Genomic DNA, 12,991 nt, shown 5'->3' with positions numbered 1-12,991 from the left:
ACAATTCAATGTTTTCAGTCAAAATTCATGTTTCTTTGATTTAATAATGAAGTCCGTACAAAGAACAAGCCCTTGACTGAGGACACTGTGAGCGTTACATTAACGCGCAATGCATGGGCGTTGCTGTCTCAAATATTGCGTTACAACGTTGGTCGCTGATGGGGTTCCGTGGGAGGGCTATTTTAGGGCCCCCAAAGCGCTTTTCCCCTTCATCTTGATGAAAATTACAAAAATACCGCTTGTACAATATACCAGCAAGGTAGAGAAATGACACTTTCGTAATTAAGCGATCAAACAGGGCCAGTTGATCCGTAGCTTTTGTAACAAAAGAATAAAAAAAATCAACTGTACGTGGAGATGCAGGTATTTTCGAGCCAATAGATTCATTTGCACGGATTCTTTTTTGCCTGCCGTTGTTTATACCTTACCCCTTCTCTCTTATGCTTTAAAAAACTGGCCATTCCCCTTCGCCCACTCATCTTAATAAAGCCACTGCTTCCTTCCTTCCTTCTTCCACCCGCTCGTCTCCTTCTCTCTCTCTCGAAACTTGAACAATAGGAGGAGAAAACCCAAAGCAGCAAATTACCTTGGAACAATAGTATTATTTCAATACCGATATTACTCATGGTTTTTCAATCTTCAAAAAGGCCTTGTTTCATAGAGGAAGATGATGGTTTAGCCTCTCTTGCAGATATGGGTGCTGGGTTTTCAGGAAACCATCACCCATTCGTCTCCAGGTCTCTTTGTTATGCGAGGAGATGTAGTTTCAGGAACCTGTCATCTCTGGTGCCTTCTCCAAGGTCGGCAAGGTTTTGTGACTTTAGATTTGACGATCACCAACCCCACTTCTTGGAAGCTTGTTTCCTTTGCAAGAAACCACTTGGTGACAACAGAGACATCTTCATGTACAGGTCAGGAACTTCTTTCAGTTCTAGTCACCGTTGATTTTGTAAAAATAAACTTTTAGTTTGAATCTAATATGACCTGCAAGACCGCCTGTCAATTATTGGGTAACATGCAAGTTATTCGTAGAAAAACTCTATTTTGGTACATGGACATCTGGGGTAAATTGGGTGTGGCTAAATTTAGATTTCGGTTTTTCCTTGTAATCTAACATATCGTGGAGCAAGAAGTTAAGAATTGGATTCTGATTGGTTTTTATTATCTTTTTCAGAGGAGACATTCCGTTCTGTAGTGAAGAGTGTAGACAAGAGCAAATAGATATAGATGAAGCCAAAGAGAAGAACTGGAATCTCTCTTCATCTATGAAAGCATTAAGGAAAAATGACCAGAAGAAATCCACGTCTCCTACTAAAGCTCAGGACTTCTCTTCTCGTGCGGGCACTGTTGCCGCGGGTTAAAAACGAAATAGCAAAAGAGGAGGAGTTTATTTTAACCTAAAAGAAGTATATATTTCCTCTACATAAAAAACAGAAAAGGAAAATACGAAATACTACTATGGTTTGATGGTGGTTTTTGTCCATATATGAAGAGCCCTGAAAGAGAAGGAGCTTGTATGTATGGTTTGAAGATGGCTCATGTCCGAGGACATAGAGGAAAGGAACAATTTTGAGGACTTTTTTTCTTATCTTTTTTTTTTCTAACATATAACTGTGAATTACTACTATGTGAGAAAGGGTGTAATATGGCCTGTTAGATCCTGATCTGGCCTTGTGTAGTGCCTTCTCTTTTGTTATCTTTTAACGCAAATGTGGTAACGCTTGATCAGCGAGGAATGATAATGACAAGTACATCTCTTTTTCAGTTCTCTCCGTCGCCCTGTCTCCTTTCGATTTTTTATTTTTCAGTGATTCTTTGTAGCTTTTATGAGAGCTGGTTCTTGTGTCTTTTTATGGCCATGGAAGTTTACAAGAGAGAGAGAAGATGCTTTCCTGGTACGCCGGAGCTGTAAGTGGCCTGGTGTGGTGGGATTTCAAAAACAAAAGGTCTTTTTCGGGTAATATCAAAAGCAACTTTCCTTCCACGGAATTTTTAAGCGCTTTTGTCAGTAATTTGTCGAACCCGACGGATTTCTCAGGTCCCCAACCCCACTTGGGCAGTTGCTGTTTGCCATGCCCTTGTGATTGTTCTTTCCCCCCCGATTACGGCCACTGTGATTGTCGACGGGGACACTATTAATCAGCGATCGGGACCTCTATATAATTGGTGAGAGAAAACACTTGCTACACGACAAGCAAGGTTATTCATAAAATAAAACTTTGGACCAGTATCTATTTAAAATAAATAAATAAATAAATAAATAAATAAATAAATAAATAAATAAATAAATAAATAAATAAATAAATAAATAAATAAATAAATAAATAAATAAATAAATAAATAAATAAATAAATTGAGCAGCTGAAATTGTGAAATGCTGGTGATTTTACGCTGCCAGATTATATTGAAATGTATTTTTAAAAAATATTGTAAGTTTGAAAAATTATCAGAATATTTTTTTTATTTCTCGCACCATTATATTAAAATTATATAAAAAAATAAAAGCATTAATTTAATATTTTCCAAACACATGCAATACCAAACAAGCTAATCGGGAGGTGAGTCAATCAGCCAATTCAGGAAGAAGCAGATTCTTACTTTGAGTGCAAGGGATGGTTGTTAGATGGTTGAAATGCCTATAAGCATATGTGTAGACCATCTTCAACGCAACATTTCATTTGCTAGGCCACGTCCCTCTTCGCAAGGAGTTGGGAGAATACTTAATTACGTAAAAGAGTTTTAGCATTGGTCCATGCAGGTTGAATTAAATTTTTTAACGTTAAAATATTTTTTGATATTGTTAATATTTTTTAAATAGAAAAAACATATAATTTTACTTAAAATAAATATTTAAAATTAGATTTTTTTAATAAACATTAAGATGATAACATATTAGATCGATTTGGGTCAACTTGGACTAATCTATCAATCCACATATAAGTTAAAAAAAAATAAACCATATAATAATTGATCCAATGTGATTTAGTCATCTTGGCGGGTTCAAAAACAATCCGGATAATCGATAAAAATATAATTTAACTCAAAATAAATATTTAAGATTAAATTTTTTTAACAAACATTCAAAAGACAAACATATTAGATCGATTTGAGTAAATTCAGGTTTGCCTGTCAATTCATATACAAGTCATGAGATTATGATAATTTTACAGAAATCAAATCAAAACAAATGCTCAATTTTTAATAAATGTAATGTTGAAATATAAAAAAAATCAATTAAAAATCCATAGAAATGATTCGAGTCATCCTGAGTTAACCTTTCAAACTCGAGATCCGGATCATGAAACTGGGATAATCCAATAAAAAATAAATCAAAATAAATTATGAAACCTCAATTGAATGTTAAAAGATAAAATTAAAAAAAATAATAAAGAAAAAATAACTCGAGTCAACCCATAACCCAAGTCATGAGATGAAGATAACCTCATATAAAGCAAACTAAAATAAAATCATGAAGTTTAATTCTCTATTAATATAATATTGAAGGATAAAATTAAAAAGAAAAAAAACCTGAGTCATTTAAGTTAATACATTAAATCTATAGTCCCCAGTAAACCTCATAACAAGTAAATCATAAGAAATTATGTGGCTTAGTCCTTAAAAAAAAATATTAAAAGATAAATTTTAAATTGAAAAAAATGTATAAATTAAAAGAAAAAAACTCAAAAAAAGTAAATTAAAAAATATTATTCAAATAAATAGTGTTAGGTGAAGAGGAGTGAAATAACTTTAAAAAAACCCTCTAATTTTATTTATTTATTTAATTTTCTTTCAATGATGATGTTAATTTTGTTTCCAAGTAGAAGTTGGAGTTTGAGTAAATCAGACCCCAGATTCCGTACTAGACCTGAACCACTAAATTCGGGGATGCCCATGGCTTAAATGTATTTCTCTGATAGGGAGAGGATTACAGCAATATGGCCGGCCATTGCAGAATGGCTCGAGTAACTCAAACAGGCTGTGCCGGAAAGGGAAAGAAAGCTAAAATCATGAATAAAAACAGTTTTAGATTAATGCAATTTGAGTGAGAAATAATTTTCGAAGTTGCCTGCGGTTCTTTTCGCTGGCTGTTAGCGAGGGGCGTCGGAGCCTTACAGGGATGCGCACATCTTCGAACTTCAACCAAAAAAAAAACCCTAAAATGAAAGGTATGGTCATAGACATATTTTATTATTTATTACTATGATATAATTATCATATTACTCTTTAAAAAAAATAAATCATATTTCCATCATTTAACATTTTTCATTAATCATTAAAGGAATAATAGGAGATATATATATCTTATCCAACTTTTTAAATACATTAAAATAATTTAATTACTTTTTCAGTAAAATTTTAAAAAATTGGCACACAGTGGTATTTTTTTTCTTTTAATTTTTTAAAATACGGTTATAATAAAAAGCTAAAACATGAGGCAAATTCTTTGTGGCCATAAACATATTTTTTTCTATTAATCGCTAAAATATAATTATCATTTTTCCTTGCTAATAAAAAATCAAATGCCTTCGTACTGGGGTCATGTCAGTGTTTTAGCACAGTCTACTGGTCATTGAGGGAATGCTAGATGTTTTAAGTGTATTTTACAATTTTCCAAATACCTTATAAGCTAAAAAATTTTAAATTAACACACATGAGTATTTCTATCTTTCAATTTTTTAAATGCAATAAAATCACAAGCTTAATTACCATTTAAATTCCAAAAATTAAACTATGCATCAAGAAAAAATTTAGTTATTCAACAAGCTTTAAGCATTATTTAAATAGAAAAAGATATTTTACTTTCATCGTATCATTAGAACCATCATTATATTTTGTTTTTATTAGTATGTCTTGTCTTGGCGGTGATTGTGATGGGATGGTTTATTGCTAATAGAGTTTTTTTTCTTTAAAAGGTACATATTAATTTTTTTGTTAATATTTTAATTTTAATTTTTATTATTTTGATTTATGATTTATATTTTTGATCTTTTTGTAGAAGTTTTATTTGTTTTTGATTTTATTATTCAATCTTAATTTGTAATTTTTTTTTTTAATTTTACCCTTAGTCTTTTGATTTCTAATTTTTTCTATAGCTCTTTATAGCTCTTTTACAAGAGCTTTATTGGATTTCAATTTTATTCTTCAATTCAAATTTATGATGCATTATTTTTTTTCCAATTTGATCTTCATTGTTTTAAAATATTTTTTATTAAAGTGATTTTTATTTTTGATTATATCCTCTAATTTGTTTTTTTTTAATTTCAATTTTTATCTTTATTAATTGTTGTTATTCGCTTTGTATCCTTTTGTGTATATTTTTTTTTTATTTTTTTATTTATCAATATTTGATTCGCTTGGGATTTAGCTTTTACGGTTTTTTTGAGTGTGATGTTTCTAGTCTAACGACTCAACTCACATATTTGAATTGTTTAGATGGGCTGACAACCTTATTTTTTTACTTGTTTTCTCCTTCATTCAACATTGGTTTTTTTTTTTTAAAAAAAATAGATTTTGAAGTTTTATTTTTATTTTCTATCAAGTTATTCCAATTTTACAGATTGAGTCACGAGTTCGACGAGTTAACTTGAGTTGACTTATCTCTCATAACCTAAGTTCATATTTATTATAACAACTCTGGTTGACTCAAACTATTTTTTATTCAATTTTATCTTTTTAATTTTAATTGTCTGAAAATTGAATAACATTATTTTTCTCATTTTGAGAAAAGAAGGAGTTTTTTTACCCCTAAAATCTTGATTTTTAAATTTTTTCTGGTATATTTGTTATTTTACGTTTTTTTTCATCCAATTAAAATAAAATTAATAAATCTGATGAGATAAGTTTATAGCCATAATCACTTTTTCCTTTTTTAAAAAAGTGCTTATAAAATCTAAATATTATTTTAAAAAATAAAAAATAAATTATGCTGCCCCTCTCCGGCCGCGTCCAGTGGAATACCAGATCTATAAACCAAAAAGCTAACCATTGAAAGATAATTTTATTTCTTCACGCTCAAAATTTAGTTGCGCTGTGTCTCAACAACAAGACAATAGGAATCTTACTTCTAACTCTAGTGGTGACATGTCATCGGTCTTGTTACTATCATTCTCATTGTCGCCAATGACATTTCGAAGAACTTCTTTTTTTACTCTAAGGTGACAAAGTTGTCCTTTCTTTCCTTTGAAATATTAATATTATCTTTCGTAAATAATCCTATATTTGATGCCAATTATTATAGTCGAGTTCTTTGGCCTCTATAAACAACAACATCCAAGTAACGATGAAAGTATTACTCTAGAAGTTAAGATATTATGGTATTTTTATAAAAATAAAAATAAAAATTTAATTTTTAAAAAATATACCTATTAAAAAAAGCAGTCAGAAATCTTGAACACGAATAATTTCATTCTTTAAAAAAATAAAAAAATATCTAAATAATAACAAAAAAAACAATAACATCTAGTACCTCACCACTATACACGTCTTTTATTGCATTCAATGTTAATTTATTTAATCTAATATTCACATTATATTTATAAAAATATGCATTCTTTTTTTATAAAAAAATATTTCACCGAGAAAAAGTTAAATGTGAGTCATAAAAGATAAAAGAGGACCAACTAGGATTGGTCTAAAGATAATTTAAGTTAAATAAGTCGGGTGAATTGAATATTTTTTTTATCATTTTTAAATATGAGCTCTGTTAATTTATTTTTTTAAAAGTTTTATTTATCCTCTTCTACCACTCAATCTCAACTCTACGAATTTGTGCTCTTGATTCTCATGAAAAATATTAAATAAATAGAGAGATCGAGTAAATTAAGTAACTAAGTAACTTAATGGTAGAGAATGATTTGAGGCAAATCAATTGATGGCTGTTATCAATTTAGATTGATTTGGTTAAAAACATTATGTCAATTAGGTGGGCTCGTTGAGACTAAAACACAACGGTGGCTGAGGTCTTTTATTTCTTCTCATGAAAGGCCGGGCCTGGTTGGTGTTGGTGAGCCCGTCCACGTATTTCACTCGTGTTTATTGTTGTTGTTATTATATAATAATACTAATTTAATATTAATTAAATATAAAAGATAATAAAAAATTAAAAAAATATAGTGAAACAAACAAAAAAATATTCCAAAGCAAAAACATCAAAACTTATATTAAGGTGCTTTTTTATATTTTCACAATAGTTTTTTTAGATATTATTAAGTTAGATTATAAATAATTTGATATTTAATCAAATATATATATATAAGGGGCAATTACAGTGCACTCTTTGATGGCATCCTCTCTCTGATGGAGGGACATATGTTGATGGTGGTGGTTCCGTGATTTGTTGTTAATAAACTTTTTATTTTTATTTTTTATGAGAATTATAATTTGATATTATTTATTATTAGTATTTCAACTTAAATTTTTATTTTTAAAATTTTTAATTCTAATTCTTGATATTTTTATAAAATTTTTATTTATTTTTAGTTTATCATTTCACCCCAATTTGTTATGTATGTTTTTTTAATTTGATTCCTATTTTTTTAATTATTGTTTGGGCCTTTTATTAGATTATTTTTTTAATTTTACTATTCAATCAAAATTTTGTTTTTATTTTTATTTTAAACTTGATTATTTTTTATTATTTTTTGAGCATTTTGTTCAATTAATTTTTGTTTTAATTTCACCTTTAATAAAAAATAAAATTTATTTCATATTTTAATTTTAACTATCATTCTCTTAATTGTCATTTTTTATTTTGAATTATTTTGTGTAATTGATATTCTTTTCTCAAGTTAATTTTTTAACTTGAGAATTAAGTTTAATTTTTGTTTTTAAATAAGATGTTTCCAATATAATATCATGGTTTATAGATTTGAAAAGTTAATATATACTAACTTTTTTTTTTTTTTTTTACTTTTCTCTCAATTTTGTGATTTTTTATGTTTTTTTTAATAGGTTTTTTTATCCAATAAACTGGGTTTTGGATTTGACAGGTGAACTCAGATAGACTTGTCATTTATTTCCTGAGTTACATTATATGTTTTTCATACTAATTCAAATTGACTCGAGCTGTATTTTTTATTATTTTTATTCCTCCAATTTTATCTTTTTATATTTGAAGAGTTAAGAATTAAACTATATTATTTTTTTGATTTATAAAATTAATTTTCTCCATGTTATTATTATCAATTTTTTTTTAATATGGTGCATTTGTTGTTATTATTATTATTATTTTTAACTAATTAATTAATTAAAACAAAATCAATTCTTTATCATTCTTTTCTTTGTATGATATCTGAAAATTTTATTTGTTTATTTTTAAGAAAAACACCCCGCAACTTAGCGCGGGTACACGGTTAGTTATTTTTCAATTCATCGTTGCTCACTAAAAAATATTAAAAGACGGGCTGTGGTATCATTTGATTAAAGTCAAATCAAATATCATGTAAAGTGGGATTTTGATTTTATCTCAGTTCAATAAGAGAAAACTAATTTATGTATTGGAGTGTGACCATTGGATCTGTCGGCAAGAAAAATAATAAAAAGAACGAAAGAAGAAAATAAAAATTACAGAGAATGCCATTACCCGCCATCTTGAATACTTTTCTGACAGAGACAGACATGATTAAACTGCCTTATTATCCATAACTAACAGTTACAGATCTCACTCTCTCTCCCCTCCTGTCAGTCACAAATCTAAGAAAAACACAACACAGAGACACAGAAAATGGACGGTCTGATCAAGGGCCTCATGGACGTGGCGCTCGACCACCTCGGTCAAAAAGACGATGAATCCCGCGATGAACGCTCCAGATCATCGTGGGCTGAGGTCATTTACCACATCCTATGTCTTTCTCGGTCGACTGCATGTCCTTCATTCTCTTGTTTTAATGTATGTATGTATGCATGTATGTTTTGTTGCTAAAATGCGCAGGTGGTATCTGGCGAGGAGCAGGACGATCGGCAAAGTCAAGCGTATAATAGGAACAATCAGTGGGAATCACATGAGGTTTTTTCTTTATACTTTGTTCTCTTATTGATTGAATTTTGAAATTGAAATTGCGCATTGGGTTTGGTTAATTAGTTTTTCTTCTTCACTGTTGGCAGAACGAAGGAAGAAGAAAAGAGGGGTGGGAGACCGAGGGTTCGAGACGACCCCAAAAGGTTCTTTCTTTTTATTTTATTTTCTATAATTTCATATTTTTGAGTTTCAAGAGGATCATTTAGAATGTTAGGTCACTTACCCTCAATACCAAACATGAGAACGATGGTGGATTTTTAATTAAAGAGGAGGAATAATAATAATAATAATAATAATAATAATAATAATAATCTATCTGTGCGGAAAAGATTAATCAGAGGATGATGATCTGCCTTTTTCATACAGTGATGTTAAAGGAACTGTGCCTATAAAAAAATAAAAACAACCTTGATGTTACAGGAAAGCATAGCATTATGCGGTTAATCTGCTCTTTTGTTTCATTTGATTCCATGTTTCTGTGCTCACTGCGTATATGTATTCATCAAAATACTAAATATTTTATAGGACATGAATGAAGGGTATGGAAGAAATGAAGGTGTAGAAGAGCAGCATGATTATGGCCCGAACCATGGGAATAGAAAGGTTGGTTACTGGATTTTGCGATACATGCTTTGATTTACTCTAATATCATTGATTAAACCATTATTTTCTCATATTTAAATTTCCCACACAGGAGGATGGAGGAGAGAGTAATGATGGTTGGGAGACCGTGGGGAAAAAACATCCTAAACGACCACACAAGGTATTTCTTTTATAAGGTACATGGCGATGCAATTGTTAGCAATGTTTGGAACGTAAAGACCAGTAAGGAATATGATGTATTTCTATTAAGTATATTGCTGTTTGGTGCTGGCAATTTAAGATTTTTAGCTTTGATCTACCCCCACCCCCCCCAAGAAAAAAAAAGAAAAAGAAAAATTCCTGTGTAAATTTGGCCAATTTGTTGAAAGCTGGATCACGGAAGGGTGTATGATATTAATATAAGCTATAATGATGCTAAATACAAGCTGTAATGTCTATAATTGATTTTCTTGAATAACTTACAATTTTTACTCGTATCAGAATTGTTAGTTATTGCTTTGTCGCCCTGCTTATTCGATTGCAGAATCTTAAAAGAGTCTGAAATACGTGTATTCAAAGATGATTTTTCCTAGTCACAAATATGTTTGATGATTTGTGATATTGTTTGAAAAACTTGTTACCTTTTCTTCTTCTAAGACTTAACAGCTGGTTTTTAAATATTATATTTGACAGATCCAGATGGATCAATGGAATGGATACAAAAGACCTCCCAGTGAACAAGAATACTCTAATGAAGTTGAAGAGAGTGCAGGAATAGGACCTACAGAAGAGGAGCTCGCTGACTTGTCACAAGCTTGCAACAGGCTTTGGGAACTTGACAGAAACCGTTTGGCTCCTGGCAAGGATTATCAGATTGATTGTGGGGAGGGGAAGAAGGTCTATGAGAAAGAAGATATGGCACAAGGAAGCTTATTTAGCTGGCTGAGTGATGATGTACTTAGGAGGCCAACTTTTTCTCGTTTCTGTTCTCTTCTGGACAATTATAATCCAAATCAAGGGAGCAAAGAAATTCTTACATCTGAAGAGAGGCAAGAGCAAGCAGCTTTTATAGAAGAAATTAGTAGAACTGCGCCAATTAAATATCTTCACATGTATCTTGCATCCAAAGGCATTGTATCCGAAAATTACCAAGATTTTAAAAGAATATTGACTAGTCTCTGGTTTGATTTGTATGGTCGAGGTGGTACATCCAGCTGCTCTTCTGCTTTTGAGCATGTTTTTGTGGGAGAAATCAAGCAACGTGGGGAACAAGAAGTTTCTGGCTTTCATAACTGGCTTCAGGTATGCCTTGTTAGAGTTTCTTTCAAAATTTTCTCTTATATTATTTATAATTTTTATTTGAACGTCGTTTCTCCTACTACGGTGGCTTATTCTTGCATGCTCAGGCTCCTTTAGCGTCTTTTATTGAACTGACTTGCTCAATGTAGAAATTGTAATCCTGACATGAGTAATAAGGAAACTGTTATCATCAAGGATGATTGATATCTAACCTCACGTCAAGTCTATCCATAGTTAAACTTTTTTGTAAAATGCACCTAAAGTATGTTGATTATTATTTATAAGATATCTAACCTTGCCTTCACTGGAAAGATTCAAGAACAAATCAGTGATTGCCAAAAAAGAAGGGTTAACATCTTTATAGATTTATGGCTTCCCCCCACTTTTAGTAAATCAGAGAAATATCTGTAAACAACAACACTGGATACTGTTTCCTTTTGATCTAATTTTGTGAATGCAGGGTCTTATTTATTTGAGCAATTGGTTAGCTAACATGCAGAAAGCTGGTCATTCATCATCAACCTAAAATCAGCTGATTCATTAGTAGTTTCTATATTTTCCTGGAATCGTACTTAACACATGTTGAGTTTGAATTCTAGAACCCAGAAAGGGATTAGATTGTATGATGATTCTGCATGTTGAGTGCTTAAACAAATACTCTTGTGGATAGGTTTCCCCTTTTCTTCTCTCTCCCTTTCTTTCTTGTTTTCCCCTTTTTATATGGTTTGCTTTCATCTTTTGTTGAGAAATGCTTAAGAGTTGTATGTCTGATTTAATGCTTTCTTTTTCACTCAATCAGTTCTACCTGGAAGAAGCAAAGGGGGCTGTTGATTATCAAGGTTATATTTCTCCTCGGAGAGGTGGACAGATTGTAAGTGTTCTTATTCTGACTTTTGTTCCAGTAGAATGCCGAGTTGCAGCCGGTAATGAACTTCAATTTCAGAGGAGAAAAGAAAATCCTTGCAGTAAATAGTACCTTTATTATGTGTCATCAGCATTTATGCCATTTATCCCTACCTTGCCATGATTCTTGATATTCCTGTATTAATAGGGATTTCTTCTGTTTGTCACTGAATGAGACTCCGCCTTCTCTACGGTTTACTCCGCCTCGTTATAACTCAACTCAGCTAAGCCCACCAGTTTGGTATAATCCATCTAGTTGCCACGTGTGGAAGATGCAATTTAATGACTGTCCAAGTTCTTATCACAAGCTTAATAATGATTTTATATAAAATTTCTCGCTTTGACATCTTTATTTCTCGAGCCAAAACTCATGTGCCTTACCAAATAAGGGGTAGACTGTGTATAGAGGGAAGCATTCAGTTGTTGGCTTTCAAGTCCTGGTTTTTATGGCTGCAATTAATGTCGACCCTCTTCCAAGTTCATCTTGTTGTACCTATAGGACAATATTAATCAAGATACATACCGTCGGTCATAATATTTAATGTAGAAAGTCATCAAAGAAACAGTTTTTTATCCCCATTTTCAATTTGGGGTTTAACACTCTATTGCTCTGCTCGACTATTATGGAATCCAAATGTTACAGATGAATGCTTGTTCTGCATTGAATTGCTGTTGCACCTTATATAAAATCTGACCTTGACTATTTCCATTCCGCAGCCGGACTCAGAGAGCCAGGTGCTTACAATCCAGTTTGAATGGAATGGAGTTCTGAAGTCCGTGTCAAGCACCTTACTTGGAGTGAGTCCAGAGTTTGAAATCGCGTTGTATACTCTCTGTTTCTACGTGGGTGGAGAAGATAATTACGTGGAGCTGGGACCTTATCCTGTTAACATCAAATGCTACCGTCTCGGAGATAGAATTGGGTCTGTGTTTCCCGCAGCGTAGCGTTGAATTTAGATTTCTCTAAGTAGGCTACATGAATGTGCCTGAAAACTCTTATTGAAAAAATTGTATGATGGAAACCAGTTTTAAGTAGTTCAATTGTCTCCAATAAAAAAACGTGAAGGAACCAACTGCCATGTAAAAATCTGGAATAATTACAGACAGGATTGTACTTAACATGGCTTTCAGATTCAACCATGATGTGTTCCAGTGTTACATTGCAGGTTCAAATATTCTTGGATGCTTTCA

The 12,991-nt window shown here is 31.4% G+C and overlaps 2 protein-coding genes across 2 annotated transcripts; both read left to right on the top strand.

Moving 5' to 3' along the window:
* The first annotated feature begins 367 nt into the window (after positions 1-367).
* LOC105130963 (uncharacterized) lies at positions 368-1,773 on the top strand. The gene is made up of 2 exons (XM_011033701.1): positions 368-911; positions 1,175-1,773. The coding sequence occupies exons 1-2, from the start codon at positions 625-627 to the stop codon at positions 1,359-1,361; spliced, it is 474 nt and encodes a 157-aa protein (XP_011032003.1). The 5' UTR covers positions 368-624; the 3' UTR covers positions 1,362-1,773.
* Positions 1,774-8,627: 6,854 nt separating this feature from the next.
* On the top strand, positions 8,628-12,991 carry LOC105130961 (poly(U)-specific endoribonuclease-B). The gene is made up of 8 exons (XM_011033699.1): positions 8,628-8,824; positions 8,930-9,004; positions 9,103-9,159; positions 9,542-9,619; positions 9,711-9,779; positions 10,292-10,900; positions 11,697-11,768; positions 12,518-12,991. Exons 1-8 carry the CDS (start codon positions 8,723-8,725, stop codon positions 12,743-12,745), a joined length of 1,290 nt encoding a protein of 429 aa, XP_011032001.1. The 5' UTR covers positions 8,628-8,722; the 3' UTR covers positions 12,746-12,991.

The sequence above is a fragment of the Populus euphratica genome, unplaced genomic scaffold (genome assembly GCF_000495115.2).
Source record: "Populus euphratica unplaced genomic scaffold, PopEup_1.0 scaffold43.1, whole genome shotgun sequence".
Taxonomy (NCBI): Eukaryota; Viridiplantae; Streptophyta; class Magnoliopsida; order Malpighiales; family Salicaceae; genus Populus; species Populus euphratica.
The sequence above is the reverse complement of the archived record's forward strand: the minus strand, read 5'-3'. Positions and strand labels throughout refer to the sequence as shown.

Excerpts from the sequence above, each read along its gene's own strand:
- LOC105130963 (XM_011033701.1), top strand. The coding sequence starts at position 625 with ATGGTTTTTCAATCTTCAAAAAGGCCTTGTTTCATAGAGGAAGATGAT. Across the intron at positions 912-1,174 it reads AGAGACATCTTCATGTACAG|AGGAGACATTCCGTTCTGTA; the intron begins GTCAGGAACTTC and ends TATCTTTTTCAG.
- LOC105130961 (XM_011033699.1), top strand. The coding sequence starts at position 8,723 with ATGGACGGTCTGATCAAGGGCCTCATGGACGTGGCGCTCGACCACCTC. Across the intron at positions 9,160-9,541 it reads GTTCGAGACGACCCCAAAAG|GACATGAATGAAGGGTATGG; the intron begins GTTCTTTCTTTT and ends AATATTTTATAG. Across the intron at positions 10,901-11,696 it reads GCTTTCATAACTGGCTTCAG|TTCTACCTGGAAGAAGCAAA; the intron begins GTATGCCTTGTT and ends TCACTCAATCAG.